The 12,405-nt window shown below is 40.8% G+C and overlaps 1 protein-coding gene across 1 annotated transcript in view; it reads right to left on the bottom strand.

Annotated features, from left to right (window-relative positions):
* Positions 1–3,327: 3,327 nt before the first annotated feature.
* The window catches only part of LOC145458471 (uncharacterized), a 31,894-nt gene continuing 22,816 nt past the window's right edge, over positions 3,328–12,405 (bottom strand). Inside the window, exons 13-14 of the mRNA XM_080336845.1 lie at positions 7,971–8,121; positions 3,328–4,408 (exon numbers count right to left, since the gene is read on the bottom strand). Coding sequence (XP_080192971.1) covers positions 4,304–4,408; positions 7,971–8,121 — 256 coding nt within the window. The 3' untranslated portion in view covers positions 3,328–4,303. The remainder of the gene's footprint in view (positions 4,409–7,970; positions 8,122–12,405) is intronic.

The following is a 12,405-nucleotide window of genomic DNA, read 5'->3' on the forward strand; positions in this document are numbered from 1 at the left end:
TCGTAGCTTTGTACTATATGTTTCGTATGCTGCGATACGGCCAATCAAGATTTCAAGGCTTTCAGAGGGGATAATTGCATCGAAACTATAATTCCCGTTGATAATTTAACTTTCAGTAGCGAGGAGTGTAGCATTTCAGTACTCGAAAAAATCGTCTTTTACTACTCGACTCGAATCATGGAAATTACTGCTCGATTCAGATTCGAGTACTCGAATCATTGTGCCCAGCCCTAACTATGGCCGATGTTCGACGTCTACTGTCTTGAGATCTTATTTACGAGAAAGTATTCCTTACTAAAACGCGCAACATATGTTGGATATAAGCTGCATAATGTAGATACATATAATTTTCCATATACTCAGAATTGCTTCATGGGCCAGATGAAATGATTTGGTGTGCCTGATGCGGTCCGAGGGCCGTACGTTCGACACTCCCGTGCCCGTATAGGCCTACTTGACGCAGCATTATGAGTGCGAATGATCGTACTTGCATGTATGTTTCGCACTTGCACTTTTTCTGTTATTTGCGTAGTATTCTATTTATAATTTATAATACCTAAACGTACGCGGCATAATTAGTAATTTCTGGATCATATGTTAAGTTGAATGAGTATTCTAGCGTCTCGGAACTTATGGGATGAGAATGTCTCTTGCAATCCGCACATTATTCTAATTATGGGTTGCAGGGTCAACGATTGTTTTGGATACGGTCTGTCTTAGTTCAGTTCGTCACAACTATATCGCCTAGCTGAAGCAGTAGGCATAAACTACACCGCATAAATTTGGGATATTTTTCATGAGAAAAGCATTGCTTTGCAACACTCTGTGGATTTCTGTAACACGTTTGCGAGTCCGTCTGTGGAATGCCGCAATCCAGGTAACAAATGATCCATGAGTATTTGGATGATGCCAACATGTAAATTAGGCTTTGAGTTAATACGTAAATAACTTTCTGACTTGCTGTATATAACTTTTGGATCGAAAGTCATCAAGTATTTGATACTATTCTACATGTAAATTAGCAGCGTACAATCCGTAATCCGTAAAACAGTAGAACAAAACTGTTCCCTTCTGCAGTACAGTAACCTATAATTCTTACAGTATGCGCTTTACGCAAGTCATAAGACAAAATAACAGACGCTGAATAATATAAAAAAATTCATATATTGAAACGAAACAGTGAATAGGCCTTATAGTACAGACAGCATGTGAGGCGGAATTCCTCAGGACGCAAAAATTTCCACGATCAAGGACGCGGCTGCCAGAGCTTCATGTGGTCCATGTTGCTAATCATTTCTTGCGTTTACGTTCAGTCATCGTAATCGAAGATGTCGTCTGGGGGTAGCAATGGTATTGGTAGTTTTGGATCGATTCCATACTTTTTGCTGATTGCTTCTTGACTGAACGAAAATATGTAGGTAATCATCCTTTTCTTAAGATCCTTAAAGTTGAAACGAACGGCATTAAAACTACGTAATTAACTATAAATTAGAATAGGTTTGGTAGAGGAACTTATCTTAACCTCATCGATAGGCCCTAATAATAATTTCTTCATGATTACAAGACTAGGCCGTAATAATATTAATATGGGACTTAGAATCACGTTGGTAAGACGTGAAGGTGGTTGCTTATTGTAGCAGTTCTGGTCATTGCGGAATTTGCCTCACCTGAGTGCAGGTGGTCTCACTGCGGTTGCAGAGGACTCATCCACATTTCCATTCGATGAAATCGCCTTTCCCGACATCCTAACAGGTTTCACTTAGTCTCCACGATTTACAGGGAATCGGCGACGTGACTTTTGCCTCTAAAATACAATGAAAACATGTCTATTACAATAAATAGCGGTATTCGATGTATAAAACCACATCGCCGGGAACTGGTAATATCGTGACTTGACATTAGTGCAGGACCGTAACTGCCGCACCCGAAATCCCGTAATTGGGGTGGGACGAGCTCGAAGGGGGCCCAAAATTATCTCGTGAACGAACATAAATTATATGGAGTATTTTTTGAAATTTATGCGGTTTAATTAATTTTTTTGCCGAATGTTGCCGAATATCTTGATTATTGAGTACCCAACCCATACTCATGATTTATAGAAATTGACATTTCGACCTCGGTCATTACCGCGCCTTGAAGCAGCAAGACATGAAGTTTTAGGCTATGCGACATGCGGTAAATGACAAATTTCGTTGACAATAGCGGCGGTAATGGATATGCAGAGGGGTCTGGGGACGTTTAACAATTACACGTTTTTAAAAACTTTACGTTAGCACAGCGCCGTGCTCTCTAACACGCGACGGGCACAGTTGCCATAAAAGAAATTATATTTAAAAAACAAACAAATATTACAAAACATATCATGATCATCACTTTCTTTCTGTTTTGAACTATGAACTGCGCGCAATACCTGACAACTTTTCAGCGGCTAAAGAATCGATATTGGGGTTAGCTGGACATGGGACTTGCTGGAAAACTATCTGAATGTAAAGCAATATCTTATGGGGAAGTCCCAAGTCGTTTTCTAAGCGTCTTCGTCTTGGAAATGTTTGAACCATTGCACGCCAAGGCAATATGCCCAATTGCCCATTCATATCAGCTAATTCTTCATCCATGGAATGCTATTAACATCGCCGACGCCGTATCAGCTATTGAGGTAGAGTGTTATTGGACACAGGAGAAAAGAAGACCACTGATTTAAACAATGAATGTTTCTAGTCTGGGCAATGCAAATGACAGCACCCGTGCTCTGATTAGATTTCAAACATTTGATTTCGCGGATTTGGTCACTGGGCATACAATTTATGCAAACGCAAGGCTATCACTCTCAACGTAACCAGGCTGAGTCCACAAAATTCTAAACTTTCTCAATCTGGTATGCATGATGTTTCTACGCTCGGGTCCGCGGAACTCTTAGGCCCCTTTTGGGGGTCACAAAAGGCCAAAGACACCGATTGGTTGCACATGATGACATGCGTGTTGCATGATTCCATTGATTTTACCACAGTGTCGAAAGCATGTGTTGTTTTTAGCATGACGCTACGCATGTTCACGTTCATAGAAACGATCCTTTTGTTAGGCGAAGGCGCTACAGGGTACAGTCATCGCTATGGTAAATATTGCTATCAAATATGGACATATTTAGTTTTGGTAATTGTAAATTGTTATTTTCATTCTGATTGTGTGCATGGTACAGATTTGAACTTGTAAATAATTCTTAGTACGTATATGATGTCATAATAAATGGTACTCGATTATTCGACTCGAACGCTTAATTAGTCAGGTACTCGATTTTGTCCTGATCCAGTCGTTAGGGAGAACAATAGATCAAACATTATGTTAACATGTATTGCGTTATGTTCAATTAATGCAGTTCACAAAATAAATATTATTGCACTAGATCACGAAGGGGGTACATGCAAACCAGCCAAAATAGTCCAGGGTCCGCGGTGAAAAGAGTTTAAGAACTCTTGCAGTATTGTATCCCGTATGTATATCGTACGGTATACAGGTTATTCGAACCAAGTCTCTTTGATTATAAAAGAAACAGTTAGCAAAAGAATTAGTATAACACGATACAGTTGTCCTAAATGAAACATTTTTACGTGCTTTAACAGCTTTTCCGCCTCTAACATACTTTCAAGTCTCTTAGCATACAAATATGATGGACAATTCTAAGAATATAGGTAGGACAACCTGCATATTCGTGGAAAGAAATTACTTGTATACCTCGAATCATATAGAAAATCATCATATCAGATAATTTTGTGCGATTGTAAATCACGACATGTGCACTGTACAGTATGCATGCTGCAGAATCAATCGATATATACGTCAGATATGACACAAATCACTTTCCTAACATTGACATGGGTGTAGCTTTGCTGAAGGGTATGAAGAGATATAGATTTTACCAATACCATTACCGAGACGCCAATCGTAATTGCGGTGTAACAGACAGATTGTGGTTCAACCGTCACGATCCAAAATTAGACGGAGCTCTCTGACTCAATCGTTGATAATATTGCCTCCAAGGAAGGCACGCTAGTAATAGAAGACTAATATATTTCAATACACGAAATAACTGAAATAACTGAACAAATGACGAATAAATGTAGGAATATCTTTGTTTCTGATTATGGAACGCAAGAATGTGCAAGTCAAATATAGACTTCGCAAAATAACCATCAATCGTCAATGCCGTCGTGACATCAGAATTTCGGCAAAAACCAGTATGCGTTTAGCTTAGCAGAAGGCAAATTAGTAGTTCGTTTCCACTGCCAGCAAATCTCCCATTTTAAAACTAGAAGCACACGGTGCGAACTATTTCCTCCAGCGGCACCAATCTCAGTCCTTCGCCCCGGTGTTCCCCGGGATTGGTGGATATCGGTAAAGCTGACTCCATATTCTGCAAAAATATGTAAAATTCAATGAAAACTACACACAAGGAAACTCCAAGACAACAACCGATCGATTGACCCGGGTCAGGATAAACAAATTTAGTAGAAATTGAAATTGAAGTCAAGGCTGCTTTCGTCCTATTAAATACTCCGAAAAAGTATAGAGAGAGAGAGAGAGGGAGAGAGAGAGAGGGGTAATTACTATTATTTTACGCCTGCACCATCGAGATGCTTTGACGACGGAGATGCGATGCGGTCATCTAGTCTGCACCACCGTTTTTCTCTTCCATGCAGACACCACTTTTCCAGTCTGACCCGGCCGGGAATCGAACCCGTGACCTATCGATCAAGATGCCGGACGCATCACCATTACACCAGTGTTGGGATCAAGTCACTACCTTCGAGTCACGAGTCATTTCGAGTCATTGCACATTTTGACTCGAGTCAAGTCAAGTCAATCGATTTTCGAAGGTGACTCGAGTCAAGTCAAGTCACTCGATTTTTGGAGGTGACTCGAGTCAAGTCGAGTCAAGTCAAGTCAAGTCACGAGTCAAGTCACAATTCAAGTCATGTTGCCTTTTCGAAGCATGAAGCATGATTACATCATTGTATTTTGCTAGCTGTCTGAATTACAGATTGAGTGGTCATTGATGAGCGAATGTAGAGTTAAATATATACGCAATAAGGAGATGTATCGCTCACATATACGTAGAACTGTTAAACTATGTAATAATTGCATAACCTCAGTGAATAGTTGTCAGCCTTGATAGAGAATAGAGAAACTAATTGATAAGATGTAATACATTACTCATTTATACATATTGCTATGATACACTTCAAGTCTGCGCCAATGGTTGAGGAGTATTTCGATTTCAATTTCAATAAAACAAGAGTTTTGAGTAAGATAAGCACGGAGAACAGAAATATAAATTTACTATTAAATCACTTTAGTAGGCCTACTATGTTTCGACAACGTAAGCTGTAAGCTTCGATCAATTCGATTGTGGTCAATTGATTTGTGAGAGAACAATGCAGTCTCAGTAAAACGCACGATCATTGAATGATTGGTCGCTCTCACGGGTTACACCAGCGTTGCGCGAACAATCCGAACATTGTAAGATACAGTGATTTTTATCGACACCGATTACTTGATGACTTGAAATTGACTCGTGGGATTTTGCTCCGAGTCACGAGTCAATTCACATTTCTGATACGCCGAGTCAAGTCAAGTCAAGTCATTTTAGCAAAGTGACTCGAGTCAAGTCAAGTCATACGAAAAAGTGACTCGAGTCTGACTCGAGTCAAGTCATGACTCGAGTCCTCCCAAAACTGCATTACACTATCTCGCTCGTATTCGTTGCATACTACTACTACTACTGCTACTACTACTCACTCTCACTCACTAATGTATATTTCATAGGGTTACCATATTTTGGAAATCTAAAAAGAGGACACTTTTTCAGAATTTTAAGACTAGCAAAACCAGAGGAGAATTCTCAAAAAATGGTAAATTTTACCCCCTTCGTGGTCGGTTGACTAAAAAAAAGTCAACTTTCCGCTCAGCACCCGAAATACCCGCCGGAGCTTCACTTCGGTGCTGATTTACGGCATCTCAGTCGGATTTTGTTATAGATATGACCAAAATTCTCAAAAAAGGGGACAAAATCTCAAAAAAGAGGACAGAAGGGCGTCCTCCGAGGACACTTTCAAAAGAGTCAAAAAAGAGGACAAATCCTCTTAAAAGAGGACGTATGGTAACCCTAGTATTACAGAGCCTGAACAATATCCATTGGACATGCGGAGAAGTATTGAGTATTGAAACCGGTACAGCCAGCTGGCTTTGTTGCAGGAAGGAGGGGAGTATATGTTTTTCGTCTGCACAAATAGGGTATTTGGATGTATTAAGATTTATCTGTTATTTGTAACATGGGCAGCAAGAAGTCGACTATAAATGCGTTTGGCCGTAAAAAAGGATTTCACTGAAAGAAAATTGGTGATGGCAAAAGAAAGAAGCAAGACTTCGAGGTTAATCCAGCTGATAATTGAGCAGAGACATCTCAAAATAGATCGTCCGCAACAGAAGAATTATGTCGCGAAGATACTTTTCGAATTGTTGGCTCAGAATTTTTGGTCTCATTTGTTTCATTGATGAAATGCTTGGACAATGTAGATTCGAATGAAACACAAGGTTATCGAGTCAGCATCACTATATTACTCTCTATACAACCCGGTAGGTCCGCGTGTATATGGCAGGGGAGACGTGGATACGGGCTTTACAAGCAAGTCTTTCGTCATACCTGGTCGGAGTCGCACCCACAACATACCTACCGAGAACACGGACGCTGTATCACTAAGCCATACCACTAATCAGATGGAGCGACTTTTATCAAAATACGCCAACAAAGTCTGCTGCTTACAGAAAGAGTTCGTGTACCATCTAAAATGGTACGCTCTCTTTGTCCCGATTATTCGAAATTTCATGCCGGTGGCGTCATATTTTGTGATACGATATATACGATGTTCTTTAAAATTCTCTACTAGTTATCCCTGACGATTGTCAGCCGAAATATTGGGGTTCATTTCCACATGAATATACCATTCAATTGTATATTGAAGTAGTGTACCCCCAAGAAGTTCTTTGAATGTATTTTCGGCAATGGCACGAATTAACAGTGTCAGTCTGTCATTTTGCGATTGTCACAAAAATCTACGCCGCTATTTTGAAGCCACTCTCGAATGGTCACTTGATCACAAGGATATCTATAACGAATTTATTAGTGCTAGATATCCCTGACTTGAACCGTGCGACGTCTCGCCAAACCATGCGACGTCTCGCCCAAAACTATCTTTTGGAACTACTTACTTGAGCATTCTTCAAATCTCCACGTCAACTTTGACATGTCTAGTAGGTCCCTACTTTTACTACAGCGATACTTCTACTTCTACTTTGACCACCCCTGCCTGTATCAAGCCTTCGTAGGACGTGAAGCAGGGGCGACCATCTTCTGTCGGGGGGTCTGATAAGGGAAATGAATACTTGGCGGGCCGGATTAGGCTACAGATTCGATACATTATTCGCGCATTTATCCAGCTTTGTATTGAATTTAAACTTCAAGTTTGAGGATAAAGACCGAAAACAGTAGTTAATTAATTGATAAACCTAGTGTACTTTAATAGCTGGTGGAGTCAATCAGACATCTGTGGTCGCTCAAAGTTGTTCTCAAGTTCTTTGAACTCTGGCTGCGTGTCGCATGTAGAAACCCGTAGTAATGACTGCACGTGAACGTTATATTGGAACGCAGCATTGTCTTGTTAATGTTCATGATGGTCGAAAATGTTTGTTCGAACATCGAACATGCAGACTCGAACAGAACAAGTAGTTTCATGACCATACTTCTCAAGTTGATAAACTTGGATTCATTCTGTGACGCATAAAATATTTTTCAGTACTTCCAGATTAGAATTTCACTTTCAGGGTGAAAACTCTCTGCGGGCCGCTCAAAATACCGTCGCGGGCCCGTACCGACCCTCGGGCCGTATGTTGCCCGTCCCTGACGTAAAGTAAAGTACCTTCAACTTCTTGTCTAGCATTCGCAAATTTTCTTTGAACTTCGCGGCTGCCAAATCCGGTCCGGCCATTCCGAAGTTGTATTCGGTGTTTGCGAGAGACAGGTCAAGGCCCGGGGTCGGGATGAAACCGCCAAATATCTTCAAGAACGACCTGAAACGCCATAGTGATAAAATGATATCGCGTCGATCCCAGGTGCGGTGATACTAGAGTTGACCGCTGAAAATACAGGGCAATTGTGGCTCCTTTGACGAAAAAGGCTTCCGACCACTGTCCTAAACGGACCAAAAATACCTTTAACCAGCAGGACTATACATCGTTATGCAGCATTTTTACTGTCGGCGGTCACCATCGTCAAAATACCCATTCCGTACCAGCGATCTATAGCTACGTGCTACAACTGTTGAACCAACGACGATCTATTCTTGAGGGTTCCAACTATATATACGTCGACTATTTCGGGAATATCGCCAGTAGGCTTATATTACATGTTTTTCAAAAGTATTTACACAATTATGGCATAATTATACACCTTTGAAAAATACAATTTTGTTTTTGTAGCATTTTTCTAATACACTGTTTAAAATGTGTTCTAAACAAAGTGTTTTGAGACACGATTTGTTTTAAATGCAGCCCTAGCTGGTACGCATCACAACTATAGGGCAGTACACTATGATTCGAGTACTGAGATTATCTCCATAGAGCAGGGGTTCTCAAAGTATGGGTCGCGACCCAAACACGGGACGAAAAGGGTATAATTTTGGTTCGAGACGGCACCACAGAGATCTTTTAAGATGTATGTAATATTTGTTGCATTTATGGCAGCAGAAAAACTCGTCGCGCTTCGAGCGATATCCTCTGGATCAGTGCTTTTCAACCTGTGTGACGGTTCGCACTTGTGCGAATGAAAAAAATTGCAGTGCGAATGACGAAGGTGGTGCGAATAGTGCGAATGAAAATCCGGATCAAGTGCGAATGACGAAGCGGGTGCGAATGGTGCGAATGAAAATCCGGATCGAGTGCGAATGAAAATCGTAATTAATTGTTAACTTTTCTGACGTGGAATAATTCAAATGAACCTAATAGGAAATTTGAGATCAGTGTTACATTTGTAGTTGCGACGCAATTGTAAAAACTTAATACGACGCACCACTAAACGTATAGCTCTCACAAGCTGTAGTGAATTAATATTCCCGCACTATAATTATTACGTGACCAAGAGCCTGGTTTGGAAGCTGGTGTAGTGGCAGTATGGAGATCTCTACAATCTCTATAGTGGCATACATACGGTATATCAGCCAGTCTGAGCCTGCGACAGGTTGAAAATATGACGTCAAATTGACTTTCTGCTTTCTTTCGCTAAACAATCATCATATTTTCGTAATAACTGATGTTCGATTAGCGCGAGGCACGAGGATAGTAGTAAATACCATCATTACAGATTCACGTTTGCAAGTTAATTTAACGAAAATCTTTACCCCTTCAAGGGTTATTAAAGTTTGGACCGCAAAGGGTATAATTTTGGGTCGATACGGTGCCAGAGCCATCTGTTAATATGTATGCAATATGTATTGAATTTATTGCAAAAATTCCTGCGATCGTTTTTACATATCCAAGATCACTGTGTTGGGTACTGTAGCCAATAAGAGAGACACGCATTAAATACGGCTTCATCATGAGAATTCTTGATAAGATTGGTTATACTGTTTTTTCTGGAAAACATGGTCGAAGACCGTTGGGATGAACTAGTGTAGGCCTGTAGGGGTGTGCAACAAGCGAATCAGGCCTATGAGACTCGTTCATTTCGAGGCCAACCCTTTCAGCGTCGGGGCACACGAAGACGTAAAGTTTGGCGAACAAACCGCTGATAAAATGCAGTGCCAAAAACATAAGCGCCGACAAAACCTCGGTCTAAAAATGACCGATGCGGGATGGCCAAAAATTTCGAGATGGATTGGATATGCTCCGTTGTCGGCACGGAATAGTCCCGTTCCTGCATCTGAGTAGACAGTAGTACAACTGCGATGCGCAGAGGAATTTAATTCGCCCTAATTTGAAATCGCGTGCGTCAGACATGTTTTGTAGAGCTGTGATGGTAGAATTGTGGTGTGCGCGTTCTGCATGTCATACATGCCCGTAAAATCGTAGCATACAACTGTAATATTAAAAATAAATTCCTTTTCATGGGTGAGGCTCGGGTCCTGAGATGCCACAAAAACTCAGATTTTGGTGGTAGTCTAAAAGCTGCTTACCGTTATAAACTGTCATGCATTCTCAAGCTAGATTGAGCTAAAGAGTAGAACACACAGTATCGTAAGTTATTTGCTATTCTCATAAACTTGCGAGACAGAAGTTGGAGCAACGTATCATAAGGTAGCGAGCTCTAATGTGCCTGCTCTCCTTGATCGTTTTGCACCTTATGTTCCAAAGACATAAGGCAAAAGCCTCAACACCAACATGTGGGTTTTTCATCCTTTCGACAAACTGGAGCCTCGCGGTACCTTTGTGTCAGCTCTCATAAGCGATTTCTGCCAGCAAGCACCTTTGAATCGCGAAAAATACGCTACATTTTGGATAGGAGTGCAGAACAGATTTTAAGACCTGGCCATCCAATCACTAATAGACGTTGTTGTACAAATTCTCAACAACATTGTTTGGCTGAAAAGGGTTTTAGTGAAATAATTGAAAGAAATACCAGCGAAAAAAGTTGCCTTTTTAATGAGACACTTGATAGCTTGAGCTTTATAGTAGCCAATTTGTTGCACATCTGAAGAAAATGTTGTTAAGTAGGCCTGTCTTCATCTTCTTTTTGTATAACAATTTTCGATTAGTTTGTTCGAAGGAAATTTATTTTACAAAAAAAGTGCGAACGGAGCTCAAAAAAGTTGAAAAGCACTGCTCTGGATAGTTGGTACGTTTCCTGCGGCCGTAGAAGGAAATTTGTGCGGCCGTGGACACATAACTCAATTAGTATGTGTTGGCAGCCGCCGACATGCCATTTAAATTTACGAATTGACTCCCGATTTCTTGAGAGACTTTAACTGATCTTGAAATTTTCTTCGCGCTGCGCGCGATTCAATATGACTTCATTTTTAAATTTTAATATATAGTTGCGCCCTTTCCAATCAGAGCCCACAGTACAGATTTGCCCCATATTGAAATACAAACTCCGAATCTTGTGCTCCTCACTATACCTACAATCCTGATGGTAGGTCAAGAAATAACGGCATACAACAAAGCAGTGACGTGCGGTCCAATGAGGCAGGTGAGGCAGTGCCTCGCCTGTCGTCTAGGTGCGAGTAAGTGAAAATCGTGAAAACCCTCGATGATTCGATGATTATTGATGTTTTACATCGATGTTCATAAATAACTAAATTTGAACATTTTTTTCACCCAGCATCATCAATTTGCATCATTATTATTAAAAAATACAGCGCGAAAGGAGAGGTGAGGCACAGGTTAGACACGGGCGGGTCGTGCCTCACCTGCGGCAATGCAATTCATCATAAATAGCTCGGAATTTATAATAAATGGTATCAATCAAATGCTATCGTCACACTGACTCCGAAAATTCAAATATTATCAGTGTCAGAGCACCAGAACCCCCAAAATCGGCAATGAAGATGACATTCGGCTTTATGACAGACAATGCCCTCTCAGAGAAACAATGGCCAGGTGAGGCACAAACGAATCAGACTCATGCACTATTCGCTAACAATTGGGCAATCGAAGCGCAGTGAAGCGCTCTATCAATTTCGGAATCCAACAGTCTTGTAGGAATTATATAGTAGCGACGGCCAATACGTAATGCGGAGCCGATACGTTCCCCTACTTACGTAGCTGTTATGTATTTTCCATCCATAGCTACGTTATATTGTTGTATGTGATAGCTACTTGCATAGGCTGCATTGTCATTGTTTGTGTCCTTTATGCTGTATTCATCTGCAATATCCATAACACCTACTTGTGGTATTTGATACAGGCCTACTTACATAGCATGCCTTGTCGTTGTTTGTGGTTAGTGGTGCCACTCCTAGTGTTTTTACACTAGATCTAGTGTATTTTGACTTGACCTAGTGTCCTAGTGCATTTTCTTTCGAGATTCGGCAAATCTAGTGTTTTTTTACTGAAAAAAATTTAAAACTGAGGATGCTATTTTCATGTGCTTCGAATAATTTATACCGATACTTGAAGAGAGTGATTATTATCCGTCTAAACTAGCCTATTTAGCACAATAGCGAACAGTCCTACATGTATTGTAGAATATGGAATTGCAACGGCTATCAGTGTGCAAAGAAAATGCTCTCTATACCCGCTGCCATTGCTATGTGCGTGTTTGTGTGTGTATGTGGGAGGGGGGGGCGTGCCTCACCAGCCATGAACCTCACCGCACGTCACTGCAACAAAGTGACTAATAACAATTTAGCCCGCCCGAAG

The sequence above is a fragment of the Botryllus schlosseri genome, chromosome 16 (assembly GCF_051294905.1).
Source record: "Botryllus schlosseri isolate E-star chromosome 16, Bs_hap1, whole genome shotgun sequence".
NCBI lineage: Eukaryota > Metazoa > Chordata > Ascidiacea > Stolidobranchia > Styelidae > Botryllus > Botryllus schlosseri.